We start from the raw sequence: 15,835 nt of genomic DNA, 5'->3' as shown, positions 1-15,835 counted from the left end.
AGACTAGCATAGGATCTTACTGGTTCAGGTAAGATCCTATGCTAGTCTTAGGTTCCTAGCATAGGTTCAGGATCTTACCGATACCTATCATCAGACCATGCTACTGGTGCCAAGTTTTTGTCCTATATATTATTATTATGCGTGAACAGCCTAATAAACTATAATATTAATTTTACGTGGTATAAGAGTGATATTAATATAATAATAACTTCAAATTCAGCATGCTTGTCATGACAAGGCCAGCTTCATTTAATTTTTATGAAAATTATCATGCTGTTTAGAATTTTAGCTACATAATAAATTTTGTTTTTTTTAACACAGGAATCTGTACACCAGCTAACGGTGATTTTTTTCACATAGCATTTCAGATATATAGTGCATCCAAAACAGATAATCATGCAGTGATTCAATTTTTATATATTAAGGGCAAAATCCACAGGAAATTTATAACAAATGCTGGCAGGAAATGTCTTGTGCCATCATTTTGTACTGAAATCTAAACTTTCAAACATTGAGTGGAAGCATTGCCATTCTCCAGGACAAAAACTGTTAATCCCAGCTTTCAGTAGAAAAAGTTATGTCATCCAGTTTCTTTGATCACTGCAGGCTTTTGCTGTTAGAATTCAAAGAACAGAATGGTATGCTGAGACTTTGAAAATTGCCTGTATCTTTGCATCAGATGCAAGCAGCTGGGACAACTGACAGAAGTAATCACTCTGCTTCATAATAATGCATAGCCAAATATTGCTAAACTGATTCAAACTTGTTTAAAAAGATGCACTGAGAAGTACTGAGATATGCAGTGTCTGAGTGCTTCTTAATTCATCTTTTTGTCACCATGTAACTTTTGTGTGTTTTTTGTCATTTTAATATAACTTTAAAAGGATATTGCTTAAATTTATGTATTGAAGTCAAAACACATCAAAGAATGATTCTATCAACAGCAAAGAGAATTTTTTGAAGAAGGGATATAGACTGTGTAGTCAGTTTATTGGGTACACTTATCTAATAGTGGATAACATCTTATCACTATAGCCTGGTCACTATGGCAAGGACTCCATCAAATGCCTAATGCATTCCTCAGGTATGCTGACCCATGATCGCATCCTGCAGTTACCCTGGATTGGAGTTACCTCTAGATCCCTGTCTTGAACAGCAGCTTATTCTACCTCATCCCACAGATGTTCAAGTAGCTTGAGATCCAGTGACTAAATAATTCAATGAAGTTTGGTTAAGTACTCTGGTGTGACTTTAACCAGGATTCCAATGCACCTCTAACCATTTCCAAATAATCTGTGCTTTGTGACAACTACATTATCATACTGGAAGTAACTGTTAGCAGATAGATAAAATGTGACGAAGAAGTGATACTTGTCAACTGGGTATTCCTTCACTATAAATAAAAATAAATAACTAATAATAAAAACAAATCAAAAAACTTTAATAAAAAAAATATATGAATATGTGTAAAACTGTACCTGTATATTCCTGATTAACCAGCAGGCAGGAAGAGAAGTGTGAAATGTAAAACCACTGGCAGGAAGAGAACTGAAATTCTGAGGTAGGAAACCTAAACAGGGAAGACAGATTATGCGACTGTCCTCTTATGCTACAGGCACCATACAGCAAGTAGCTGAATAATTTCTATTGATGGTCTATTCATTTCAGCAGTTAATTCCATTTTGTGATGGAATTAACTGAAAGCAAAAGATACAGCTTTTGCTTTCAGTTCATTATGTATTTTTAAAGGTGCCTTAAATACACTGAAATTTTTAAAGGTGCCTTAAACACAGCTGTACACCCATTGAAATGTTGATTTCAGTGTGTTTAAGGCACCTTTAAAAATACATAATGAACTGAAAACAAAAGCTGTATCTTTCAGCAGATTATTAGTATTAGTAGTGGCAAATGATTCGAGAAAGCAAATTTTTACAGTATCAGCCAAAAAATTAAAAAATAAAAAATTCAATTTCACCTATCCATCCTCTCCAATAGTTTGTCTAGTTTTTCCTTGAATTTATTCAAACTATCCACTTCTGCACATCTATTTTGCAACCATCCTTCCTCAGATTGAATTTATGTCCCCTCGTGTGCATAGTTGGAGCAAGAGGAAGAATCCCATCAGCATTGAAGTTGTACAAGCCGTTCAAAGTCTTAAACATCTCACTCAGATCTCCTCGCAGGTTCCTAGTCTCTATATGCTGCAATTTACAGAACTGAAGGCATTCTTGAAATGCCTTCAGTTCTGTTCAGCCTATTCCAGGAGCTCTACATCCTTTCTAAAGCGAGGCCAACTGGCCCGTATGCTAGTCTGGTGGCCTCACATTGCCTTATACAATGGGATAATCACCTCCTTATCCCTGCTAGAAAAATTCCTATATATCATTGACAGAACCCCAAGAGATGTCCTGGCAGCCTGTTTGCACTGCTTAGAGAACTTCATATCTGACTGCACAATTACGCCCAGATCGTTTTCATTTTCTAATAACCTGAGCATGGTACCACAGAGTTGGTATGTTATTTTGGGATTACTGATACCTATATGCAGTGCCTTGTATTTGTCAGTGTTAAAACTTCAATTACTGTTTCTCAGCTCAGCTGCCTAATTTTTCTACATCTTGTTACAGCAGCAGAATACCTTCATTACTGTCATTAACCACCCTGCCAGCCTTTGTATCGTCTAATAACTTAGATATTTAACCTGATGAAGATGAAGACACTGATTAATATTAACTTGATATACACAAAGTACAGCAGCCGTCTACGTCAAGGGATCCACCATTTTGTCCAAACCTTTATTGTTTTGAACTACATAAGATTGCAGAAAGTGAGCTTAATGACCTCATCAGGGATCTCAAACTGCTGAAGAAAAAGGCAGTTCTTTTGACCTCAAGGCTACAACAGTGTCTTCAGATCTTCTAGCTCAATCTGTGAAAGTGACAACATTTCATACTCAAAATAAAAACTGATAAATTCTATCAAACAGAAGGTGAACTTACTGTTTGTAAGGATCTTGATGGTCTAATGGCAGCAATGAACATGAGGCATGTTCTTCCCGAGGAATGGCGACTATTTAAAGATTCATCTACAGTTAGCCTTAAGTCTGTGTTATTACGCAATGGAAATATGCTGCCTTCAATACCTCTTGCATATGCCGTCCACAAAAAAGAAACATGCAAACGTGGAGAACATCCTCTTAGGTGTACACTATCAGAAGTATGAGTGGCAAATATGTGATGATTTAAAGTTAATCTCCATTTTATTAGGACTACAAAAGGGTTATACTAAGTATTGTTGCTTTCTCTGTGAGTGGGATACTCGTACCAAGAATGTGCACTATGAAAAGAGGAGTTGGCCTCGACGAAAATCATTAACGCCTGGAATGAAGAATGTAGAATTTGAACCTCTGGTAGGTCCAAATAAAGTTTTCTTCCACCACTTCACATCAAACTGGGCTCATAAAAAAATTTCATGAAGGCTTTGGAAGTGAATGGTCCTGCATTCACATACTTTCAAGAGAAATCCCCAAGACTTAGTACAGAAAAGATTAAGCCAGGCATTTTCATTGGTCCACAAATAAGGCAACTTTTCAAAGACAAACAGTTTGAATATGCCCTTAGTGATAGCAAGAAATCAGCATGGAAAGCCTTTTGAAATGTTTCAACTGGTTTTCTAGGAAATGTTTAAGCTGGCAACTACAGGCAACTTGTGGAAGATCTCATTACTTCTTATGAAAAACTGGGGTGCAACATGTCATTGAAAATGCATTTCTTGCACTCACACCTGGATTTCTTCCTGCCAAACTGTGGTGCCATCAGAGATGAACATGGTGAGCACTTCCATCAAGACATTGCAGCGATGGAACAAAGTTGCAAAAGCAAATAGAGTGCCGCCATGTTAGCCGAAAGTTATTGTTGAATGGTAAAAAAGGAATGCTCCCAAATCTGACTATAAGGGAAAAGGGAAAAGGTCCCATGTTTGATAAAGGTACGTTTGTGTCTACATCTTATTGCCATATAAATAAAAAATACCTTGTATAAATATAAAAAACTACTTTTTTTGAAAACAAGAGCCAATCAGCCATTTTAAGCACTGTTTCTGTGTTTAGCATCCCAAAAAATATAAAATAAACGTACTTTCATGCCCGTAACAATATATGACCCAAAATTTGTTCTTCAGTGTTATTGGCAGTGATTATTCAGTCATTAAGAATCTGCAGATAAAGGATCCACTGGGTGGCAGTGATCACAGTTTATTGTTGTGGTATTTACTCAAAGGTGTAGATACCATCAGCAGTAAAGGGAAGGGTTTTTGCTTTCGTAAAAGTGATTACAGTTGTCTCAGACAGTTATTAAATTCTATACAGTGGACCAACTGATGATGTTGCTGCCAGCAAATTCTAAATGGGAAGCATTCAAGGAATTAATCTTGGAAGCTACTAGGCTTTTCATACCAATTAAGAAATATTGTTCAAGGTTTAGGCCTAAATGGATGTCAGAAGAACTAACGAGACTCATGGCAGAGAAGTATGGGATGCATATAAATTATCAGGCAACACAAGCCTATGTTAGCTAGTCTGTAATCAAGTTACAAAGGAGGTTAGGAAAGCGAAAGCACATTACAAGCAATCTTTGGCAAAGACTGCAAAGAAAAATAGCAATGACTTCTTTACTTATGTAAACTCTAGAAGGAAGGGAATGAATCAGTTTGGTCCACTTGATGATATTGATGGTTCGACTAAATGATCCTGCTCAGGTAGCTGACAAACTGAATGAGTGGTTTGCATCTACATTCACAGGTGAGGAATTTTGTAGGGAAGTGGAGGACAGAAGCTTATTATTTTGTAGTGAAGTGGAGGACAGGGAGCTAAATGATTTTGTAATAACTGAGAGCAAAGTGGGGGGGGGGGAATTGTTGAAGTTAAGCATAAGAAAAGCACCCGAGGTTGATGGGATCTATCCAGTAATATTAGAGACAGCAAAGGAAATAAGCAAACCCTTAGCCATGATTATGATAGCATCCTTGGGCTCAGGGGAGGTCCCCACAGACTGGAGATGTGCAAATGTATCTTCAATTCACAAAGAGGGATCAAAGGGTGACATGAGTAATTACATACCTGTTAGTTTAACTTCTTTTCTGGGGAAAATAATGGAATCTGGTTAAAGAAGCACTGCAGAATCATCTAGACAAGACTGCAGTTATAGTTCAGACAGCATGAATTTGTTAAGGGAAAGTCTTGTTCTGACCGATTTGATGGGATACTATGATGTGGTCACAAAGGAACTGGATCCAAAAAAATAATTTTGATATCATGTACTTGGATTTTAGGAAAGCTTTTGATACTGTTGCACATGAAGGCTACTGTGCAAGTTGCTGCTATGGATAAAGTGGTGGTTGAGTGGGAGAAGACAGATAGTAGTATCCAGTATCACTGGATACTGCTCTTTGTGGACTAATGTTATTAATGGAGTCCACCATGGTTCTGTGTTGGACCCATTGTAGTTTTCTGTATTTATCAATAATATTGATGAAGGTATATCAGGCTTATTGTCTAAGTTTGCAGATAATACGATGGTTGGTAAGGTTGTTAATGACAGTACACTACTGCAACAGGATCTAGAGAAGTTGAACATATGGGCTGAGAGGTGACAACTTACGTTTTAACATTGACAAATGCAAAGTACTGCATATGGGTAGCAGTAACCCCAGAGAAACATACCAACTGTGTGGTAGTGTAGTTTCATTCTCCACTACACTCAGGGTAGTGGAGAATGAAAAAGATTTGAGGGTAATTGTACAGTCAGATATGAAGTTTTCTGAGCAGTGCAGACAGGCTTCAAGAGTAGCTAATGGGGTCTTGTCAATTGATATACAGGAATTTTTCTAGCGGGGATAAGGAGGTGATTATCGCCTTGTATAAGGCAGTGGTCAGACCACACCTTAAGTACTGCATATGGGTCTGAAGGCCTCATTTTAGGAAAGATGGAGAGGTGCTGGAACAAGTTCAGATAAGGGCAATGAGAATTAGTGAGTAAAACAAAGGGTTGCTTACCAAGAAAAGCTTAAGTTCTGCAAATTGCAGCATCTGTAGATTAGGCACCTGCAAGGTGATCTGATTAAGATGTATTCAGCCTTGAATGGGTTGAGCAAGCTCAATGCTGATGGGATTCTATCTCTTGCTCAGATTACACACCTGAGGGACATAAATTCAAAATGGGGAAAGACAGTTTTAGAATAGATGTGCGGAAATTTGCCTTTAGCCAGCTGGTGATTGATTGTTGGAACAAACTTCCATCTGTCATTGTGGAAGTTGACAGTTTAAAGAAATTCAAGGCAGAACTAGACAAAGTTTTGGAGAGAATGGATGGGTGAAATGGGGAGGGGTTTTTTTTTTTTTTTTCCTTTTTGGCTAATTCTGTATAAGCTTGCTTTCTTGTATCATATTCCTCTACTAATGCTAAAAGGTTTTGGTGGTGGATATATGAGAAGCTCTTTATGCATGGAAAGATTTCTCAAACTGGAATGCAATGTGTTGTCATCATCATCATAACTATAGATAAGATTTCCAGTTAGTGAAAGATCATTAATATACAAGAAGAAAAGAGTGGGAGGAAGAACTGAACCTTGGGGAACACCAGTATTAGTGGAGAAGTTAGACAACAGAGAGCCATCTCTACTCTGACCGACAGAGAGTGGTAAGGGAGAAAACTGGGTATTCTACTGCAAAAAAAACAGTCAGCCATTCAAGATAGGAGCTTGTTTAGAAGACATTTATGGCACAGATTAATAAAAAGTCTTTGAAATGTCAGGAGCAACTCTTCCATTGAATTTGTCCATAAGTGGGTAACATAAGCCAAAATATCAACATTGGATTGAGAGTGACCGAATCCATATTGACAGTCATTGATTAGAGATGGAAAGTTTCAAGTAAATGCAATGGAATGATAACTGAATGGGAGGAATATTCAACTCCATTAGTAACTGGCTCAAGCAATTTCACTATTTATTTCTGAATTTTAATTTTTATCCTTTGCATTTTCATTTTATATTGGAAGTTCAGCAATTTCCAAAAGGGGACTAGCTGCAGGAGAGAGAAAGTCTCAGCTAGCTTTGGTGCATTTCCATAAATTGTTTGCAGTATGATGTTATATAGTTTAAATTGAATACATATATTGTACACACATTTTGTTATTTTTGTTTTAATGTGTTTATATGTATCTTAATCCTTTAGCATCATACAATTTCATCAGAAATGACTGCTTCAGAAGCTGCACAATGGCTGCAACAGGAAAGATATGGAAACTTTGTCCATACATTTTCAAGTTTTGCAGGTAATATATGCCTGTTTCACTTATATTACTCAAATGACATATTACTCATTTGAGTAATATGTCCTTATTACTCAAATATATATAATTTTGTTAATGATGTATTTATTAATAAAAAATGAACGTAAAGTATATCAAAGTTTGTGCATTATATAATTTACAAGGGTTTTTTTTTTTTTTTTTTTTTTTTCATTTATAAGTTTTTAAAGACCACCAATTTTAAACACACACACCAACCATTTATGACTGATTGAATAATGAAATAAAATAAAATAAAATGATAGAAAAGCGATAAAAAGATGATAATAAATGAACCTGGTATTTAAGGATGTGTCGCTTAAGTCTCACTATTACTGAAGAAGGAGGCAGACACCTCCGAAAGCTCTAATAGTGTTTTTTATCGCTTTTATATTTATATTTTAATGCATTTTAACTTATTTTATTTTTGTTATAGTTTAGTTTTTTGTAAATAATTAAAAGTTTTTTGTAAATATTATTTTACAGTCTTTTCTATCATTTTATTTTATTTTATTTCATTATTCAATCAGTCATAAACGGTTGGTGTGTGTGTTTAAAATTGATGGTATGAATAATCCCAACCTCAGAGGCCTTATTGCAGATATAGTTTTTAAAGATTAACCTACATACCTACATTTCTTAAAATCTTTTTACATAAATCAAATACATTATGAATTTCATTCATCAAACTCAGTTATAATGTCATTGAGTGGACTCAGAAATTCTTCACATTATAATTGTTGATGCCAGCATTTTATGCTTCTGTCAGTGAGGTGTCATGTCATGGAAGTATTTTTAGTTCAGAAGAGATGCTAAGTTCAGAATTTTTAGAAAGGAAGATTTTTAGTTCAGAAGAGACCAGAATGCCATTGTAATGGCATTCTGGTCTTACCAAAAAAATGTGCCGGGGAAGCAGCTACATAACCAGTTGAAGAAAATTGTAATGAGTGTGTATGCCAGTGATTTCCAAACTGTGTTCTGCGAGATGTGAACAAGTGTTCCGTGAAAAATCCTAATTAATAATTAAAAACGAAGGGGTCTTCTTACCAAGAAAGGCTTTAAGTTCTGCAAATTGCAGCGGCTGGAGACTAGGCACCTGTGGGGTGATCTGATCGAGGTGTATAAGGCCTTGAATGGGTTGAGCGCGCTGAATTCTGATGGAATTCTTCCGCTTGCTCAGATTACGAACCTGAGGGGGCATAAATTCAAATTGAGAAAAGACAGTTGTAGATGTGAAGAAATTTACCTTTAGCCAGTGGGTTGTTATTTGCTGGAACAAACTGCCATCTGTCGTTGTGGAAGTTGATAGCTTAAATAAATTCAAGGAGGAACTGGACAAACTTTTAGAAGAAATGGATGTGTGAAATTGCGTTTTTTTTTTTTTTTTTTTTTTGCTGATGCTACATAAGGTCGTATGCTTGTTTTCTTGCATCACATGCCTCCATTATGACTACTAATGCTTTTTGGCGGTGTATCTACTCATTCTGCTCTCTGGCTTCATGTCATGGAAGTGTTTGGCTTGTGTCCACTTGTGAAGTGCACAGCCTTTTTGACTGACATTTCACTTGCTGTCAGTCAAAGATAATAATGGAGATAATATTCAAATAAGAGAGAATAAAAAACATAGGTGTTTTATTTTCAAAAAAATAATTTAAAATATTTGTTTTTAATATAAAAATAATGAATTTTTTATATCTGTGTTCAAAATTGTTTCAAAATAAAAGTGATATAAAAAAAATTTTTGATATCACATTTATTTTGAAATAATTTTGAATTATTTCTTGCTGATTTTTAAAATCATGTTCATGGAGAGTAACAATTCTTTGAGCGTGTGGTTCTGGGTTAAGTATTTTTCGCGATCAAGACCATGGAGTAGTGGAAATATCCATGTGAAATGTGTAAAGATTAAATCTGTTTAGAAAGTTCTTTCAGTAAAACATTGCAACATGACTAATGGTAAGCTCAAGTTTTGGAAACGGGATTGTTCAAATAAGTGTTAAGAAATAACTGCCACAAACTGATACATACATGCAAGTACATAGTAATAGAGGCATATGATGCAAGAAAGCAAGCTTTATGAGCTTATGTAGCATCAGCCAAAAAAAAAAAAAAAAAAAAATTCACACAACCATTCCCTCCAAAAGTTTGTCCAATTCCTCCTTGAATTTATTTAAGCTATCAACTTCCACGACAACAGATGGAAGTTTGTTCCAGCAATTAACCACTCATTAACTAAAGGCAAATTTCTGCACATCTATTCTACAGCTATCTTTCCTCAATTTGAATTTATGCCCCCTTAGGTTCGTAATCTGAGCAAGTAGAAGAATCCCATCAGAATTCAGCGTGCTCAACCCATTCAAGGCCTTATACACCTCAATCAGATCACCTCGCAGATGCCTAGTCTCCAGTTGCTGCAATTTGCAGAACTTAAGCCTCTCTTGGTAAGAGGACCCCTTCATTCCCTTCACCAGTCTTGTTGCTCTTCTCTGTACATGCTCAAGTAAATCTACATCCTTCCTAAAATGAGGCCTCCAGACCTGTATGCAGTACTCAAGGTGTGGCCTGACCATTGCCTTATGCAGAGGGACAACCACCTTCTTTTCCCTTCTAGCAAAATTCCTATATATCATTGACAAAACCCCATGACCTGCCCTGGCAGCCTGTCTGCATTGCTCAGAAAACTTCATATCTGACTGCACAATTACTCCCAGGTCTTTTTCTTTTTCTACCACCCTAAATGTAGTACCAAACAGTTGGTACGTTTCTCTGGGGTTACTTCTACCCATATGCAGTACTTTGCATTTGTCAATGTTAAACTTCAGTTGCCACTTCTCAGCCCATCTGCCCAACTTTCTAGATCCTGTTGCAGTAGCACACTGCCATTACTGTCATTAGCAACCCTGCCAACCTTTGTATCATCTGCAAACTTCAACACTAAGCCTGATATACCTTCATCAATATCATTGATAAATACAGTAGACTCTCAATTTTCTGGGAAAGATGGTAAACAAAAATTTCCCAGATAATCAATTTCCCGCTTAATCTAAAAATACAGTGTCTCCGACATACATAAGAGATACGTTCAGGACATCTTACATAAGTCAAGTTTTACGTAACTCGGGAATGACTAACAAAATATTGCTACTATATCTCTGATATGCCAAAATTTCACAATCCTCATAATATCCTCAGCTGAATGAAGGAAAATAGTTATATATTTTTAATTAGTTCAATTAAAAACTTTATCTGGAGACAGCGATGAAATCCAGTGGCATCTAAGAAAAGAAAACAGAAAAGGAAGAGAAAATGGATATTATTGTACTGTAAAAACTGATATGTATTTCATAGCCCTGGCTATTATAGTTGTGCCAACCACTTCTCGTATTCTGTCTTTCTCCTTTATTGTGTTCACTGTTGCCACTGACAAATCTGAATTCCGTGCAATACTTGTTAATGTGTGACCATTTTCATACATCCTTATTATTTTAATTTTCTGATCCAACTCAATCGCCTTCCTTTTCTTAGTCGGCACCATGATAACAATCAAAATTAAGGTGAGTTATTACATTGCACAGAGAAAAATGGAAGACAGAATAAATAAATAACACAAGTTTAATATTAAATTGTAAAACACATATATTAAATGCATACGGTACAAATAGCTTTTGTTTATTATGGTAACCTTCATCAGTCAAACTGACAGTTTAGGAATGTAGTGAACTGCATGATGTAATAGTTAACTGTTTGATGTTGAAGCCTGTGGTTGTGACATATGCAAATGTTGCCGACGTTCAAGTTAAAATCCCCCATTATAAGACATTCTGATTTACTAGCCCACTCTATTTCTCTATACAATTGTTAGTTGTACTCATTAGAGTCATTAGGCCTATAATACACTCCTACTCTTAATGACAGTACACTAGGCCTATAATACACTCCTACTCTTAATGACAGTACACTACTGCAACAGGATCTAGAGAAGTTGAACATATGGGCTGAGAGGTGACAATTTAAGTTTTAACATTGACAAATGCAAAGTACTGCATATGGGTAGCAGTAACCCCAGAGAAACATACCAACTGTGTGGTAGTGTAGTTTCATTCTCCACTACACTCAGGGTAGTGGAGAATGAAAAAGATTTGATTTGCTTTTCCAGTGCTTACATCACACCAAACTGACTCAATGTTGCACTGTCCATCTGTCAGCTGGATGCACTTCCTTAGATTTTATGCTTTTCTTAATTAACAGCATAACCCCTCCTCCCTTTCTGTACATATTGTACTCCCCAAATTCCAATTCTGCATTCCTAATACCTGTGGGAGACCACATTTCAGCACTTCAAATTCATCAAATTTATTTACTATACTTCTAGCATTGGTGTACATGCAAGTATACATGCACTTATTCTTATTCTTAGATGCTGTCATAATTAACCGCAATGGTTCAGTACTCTTCCTCGCCGACCGGGCTAGCCAGGTGGTTAAAGTGCCTGTCTGGCAACCCAAAGGTCGTGGGTTCAAATCCTGCCTTGGGCTTGGATCACAATAAAATGCAAAAACTTTGGGTGGTGCATTATGGCCACAGAAGCTGATGTGCCAACAACTAACAAAAAAAAAAGAAAAAAAAAGCACTCTCCTCAACTCCAGGAGCCGTACTTGTCTTTATGCTAAAAAGTTTTTCTAATAAACAATTATCTGTAAAATATTACATGCAAAATATTGCTTGCGCATGAAAGTAAGTGGATGTGTAGAAAATGAGTAATAGAGCAGTGGAGATTGAATTTAGTTCACAAGTCACGTGTGTACATTAGTACTGGCAACAGCAAAAAGGGTTTTGCATTCTAACAACTTTCCAAGCAAAAAAAAAAAAAAAAAACTTTCATTTTGTGAAAGTTAGGTAATGTGTCATACTTTGTCAGAACTATGAACTTCATTCTCATTTTGGTCATTTCGTTACTTCCCAAGCAGCTGCTGGATTAAAATGAAAAATCTCATAAAATAATTTTTAAAGATTAATCCATAGTGCTTCAGTGGAATCAGTGGTTAAAGAAGTTATGCAGCTACATATCAGTCAGAATGGATTCATTAAGGGGAGTGTTGTCTGACCGATCTGATAACTATTGTGAGGTATTCACAATTGGACTAGATAAACATAATCTTAATGTCACATACTTAGATTTCAGTAAAGCTTTTGATACTGTTCAACATGAATACCTGCTTTATAAATTGAAGCAATGTAGCACTGAGAGCAAGTTACTGCTGTAGATAATGGGTTGGTTAACTGGTAGGGGACAGAACTATTATTAATGGCTGCTGCTCATCGAAGGCTAATGTTATTAATGGAGTTTGGTGTTGTCCTCCCCTCCACTAAGAAGAGAAGAGAAGAGAGAAATGCTGAGAAGAAGCTGGGCAAGTGAGGCTGAGCCATATGAAATTAGTGATTTCGTAATTACAGATAATTGTTTATTAGAAAAACTTTTGAGCATAAAGACAAGTAAGGCTCCTGGAGTTGGTGGCATATACCTGGTAGTTTTGAGGAAGAGTGTGATGGAGCATATTGAACCATTGCAGTTAATTATGACAGCATCATTGGACTCAGGAGATTCCTTTGGATTGGAGAAGTGCCAGTGTATCACTAATACATGAAAGTGGTTCTAAGAATGAAGTTGGTAGCTACAGACTGGTTAGTCTGACTTCACTGGTAGGAAAAATCTTAGAGGTAATGATTAAGAGTGCAATTCAAGGACATTTAGATAGATATTACATTCTGAAAGACACACATAACATGATTTTTTTTAAGAGAAAATCATGTTTAATCACATTAGTAGGCTATTTTGATGCAGTTACCTATGAGCTGGATGTAGCAAACTGTTTATTTAATTTATTTTTATTTAATATTTATTTAATTTATATTTGACATAGTTTATTTGGAGTTTAACAAAGCATTTTACTCGGTCCCTCATGAGAAGGTACTGTATAAGCCTGAATAAGTTGGGATTACTGGTAAGATTCTCAGATGGATTGTTGGGTGGCTGCAAGCCAAAAGGCACAGGGTTGTGATTAATGGATATTCTTCAGATTGGTGTAACGTCAGGAGTGGGGTCCCTCAAGGATCAGTTCCTAGACAATTGTTTTTTTCTCATTTCCATAAATGACATAGATGAAGGGGTAGAAGGCATGATGTCAAAATTTGCAGACAAGATTGGTAGGGTCGTTAATGATCAGTGCGAAGCAGCACACCATCAGGATGACTTGAACAGGCTTTGGAAATGGTCAGAAAAGTGGCAGCTGAGGTTTAATGCAGCAAAATGCAAGATCTTGCATTTGGGAAAGAGCAACCCAAGAATAAATTATACACTCGGTGGAGTTGAATTAAAAACAGTAGAGGAAGAAAGGGATCTGGGAGTTACAATACAGGCAGATATGAAGTTTTCTGAACAGTGTAAGCAGGCACCAGGAAGCCCATGGTGTCCTGTCAATGATTTGTCAAACATTATCCTGTAGAGATAGGGAGGTCTTAATCCCACTGTATAAACATTCGGAATACTGTGTTCAGGTGTGAAGACCTTGTCTGAAAAAAGATATTGAGCTTCTTGAAAGGGTCCAGAGACAAGCAACTCGAATGGTGAGATTGGCAAAAGGACAACTATACGAAGAAAGGAAAGACTCTGATTATGTGGGCTACAGAGCTTGACAACAAGGCACCTCATAAGTCACCTGATTGAAGTTTATAAGGCACTGAGAACGATTAGTAAAATGAATGAAGGTGGAATTTTTACTATTATAAAGAATTCCAGAACTAAGGGTCATGAATAAGGCAGTGGTTAGTACGATGTCTTGAATACTACATGCAGGTTTGGAAACCTTTTTAAAAAAGAATGTAGATAAGTTTGAACAGGTGCAAATAAGAGCATTGAATTAGTTAAGGGACTGAGAAGGATACTTTTACTGAGAATGATGAGTTCTGTAAATTGCAGCATCTGAAAACAAGACATCTGCATGGAGACCTGATTGAAATGTTTAACACTTTAAATAGGTAGCATAAACTAAATGCTGCTAGTATCCTTACTCTTTTTTTTGGATATGACATGCACAGGTGGATTTAAAATTCAAATTGGAAAAAGGTAGTTGCAGGGCAGAAGTGCTAAAATTTTCTTTCATCCAGAGAGTAATTGATTGTTGGGACAAACTTACACCTATTGTTTGGGAAGTGGATCATTTGAATACCTTTAAGGACAGATTAGACAAGTTAATAGAAGAAATGGGCAAAAGGCGTGTGTGTGTTTTTTTATATATATATATTGCTGCACAAGGTTACATTATTTTGTCACTTACTAGTTCTAATTTTCTTTAATATTAATAAGTGGTAAAGTCATTCATAAGCTGGTTTTTTGGTGTAGTCAGCTTCTTTTATTTTTATTTTTTTTTTTTAGGTTTTTGTGTTGTTTTGTTTTGAGTTATGCTTTTATTTACTTAATTTTTATTTTGTTTGTGCATTAAAAAAAATCTCAAACTGTATAATTTTTTTTTTAAGGAAAGTAAATTTTAATTTATAAATGAGCAGTTTTATTTATTTATTTAGTTAATTATTTGTTTATTTTTTGTCAGCATTACTGGGTTGATATTCCTTGAATGAAAAGGACCTGGGGTAATTGTGCAGTCAGATATGAAGTTTTCTGAACAGTGCAAAAAGGCTGCAAGAGTAGCTCAAGGGCAATGATATACAGGAATTTTGCTAACAGGGATAAGGGGATGATGTCCCCTTATATAAGGCAATGGTCAGGCCACACCTTGAGTACTGTATACAGGTCTGGAGGCCTCAATTTAGGAAAGATTTAGAGCTGCTGAAAGAGTATAGAGAAGGGCAACGAGATTGGTGAGTGGAACAAAGGGTTGGTATTATCAAGAAATGCTAAAGTTCTGCACAAATTGCAGCTTCCTGAGACTAGGCGTCTGCAAGGTGATCTAATCGAGGTGTATAAGCCCTTGAATGGATTAAGCAAGCTCATTGCTAATGGGATTCTTCCTCTTACTCAGATACTCGCCTGAGGGGGCATAAATTCAAATTGAGGAAATACAGTTTTAGAATAGATGTGCGGAAATTTGCCTTTAGCCAGCGGGTGGTTAATAATTGGAACAAACTTCCATCTGTTGTAGTGAAGGTCAGCAACTTAAATAAGTTCAAGGCAGAACTAGACAAACATTTGGAGTGAATGGGTGGGTGAAATGGGAAGGAGTTTTTTTTTTTTTTTTTGGCTGATGCTAACTATATAAGCTTGCCTTCTTGCATCGTGTGCCCTACCAATGCTAATGCTAACTGTAAGGTATATAAAACCCATGGGATTGTTAATTTGATACCATCATTTCACAAGGAATTGAACTAGTCATCATCCAACAAATTTTATATATAAAAAATATTTTTTAAAATTTCCACGTCATTTGAAATTTGGACTACTTGAGTAGTTAAAGTTCTAATTAAATAACTATATT

The 15,835-nt window shown here is 36.1% G+C and overlaps 1 protein-coding gene across 3 annotated transcripts in view; it reads left to right on the top strand.

Annotated features, from left to right (window-relative positions):
* Nucleotides 1-15,835, top strand: part of LOC150076054 (transcription factor CP2-like protein 1) — a 274,831-nt gene that overhangs the window by 193,792 nt on the left and 65,204 nt on the right. For all 3 annotated transcript variants that reach the window (XM_090387036.1, XM_090387034.1, XM_090387035.1), the window contains exon 14: nt 7,232-7,331. In XM_090387036.1, the coding sequence (XP_090243162.1) occupies nt 7,232-7,331 (100 nt within the window). The remainder of the gene's footprint in view (nt 1-7,231; nt 7,332-15,835) is intronic.

This window comes from Mastigoproctus giganteus, chromosome 13 (genome assembly GCF_048544385.1).
Source record: "Mastigoproctus giganteus isolate SK-2022 chromosome 13, ASM4854438v1, whole genome shotgun sequence".
In the NCBI taxonomy this organism is placed as follows: Eukaryota; Metazoa; Arthropoda; class Arachnida; order Uropygi; family Thelyphonidae; genus Mastigoproctus; species Mastigoproctus giganteus.
This window is presented reverse-complemented; position numbering and strand designations above follow the sequence as displayed.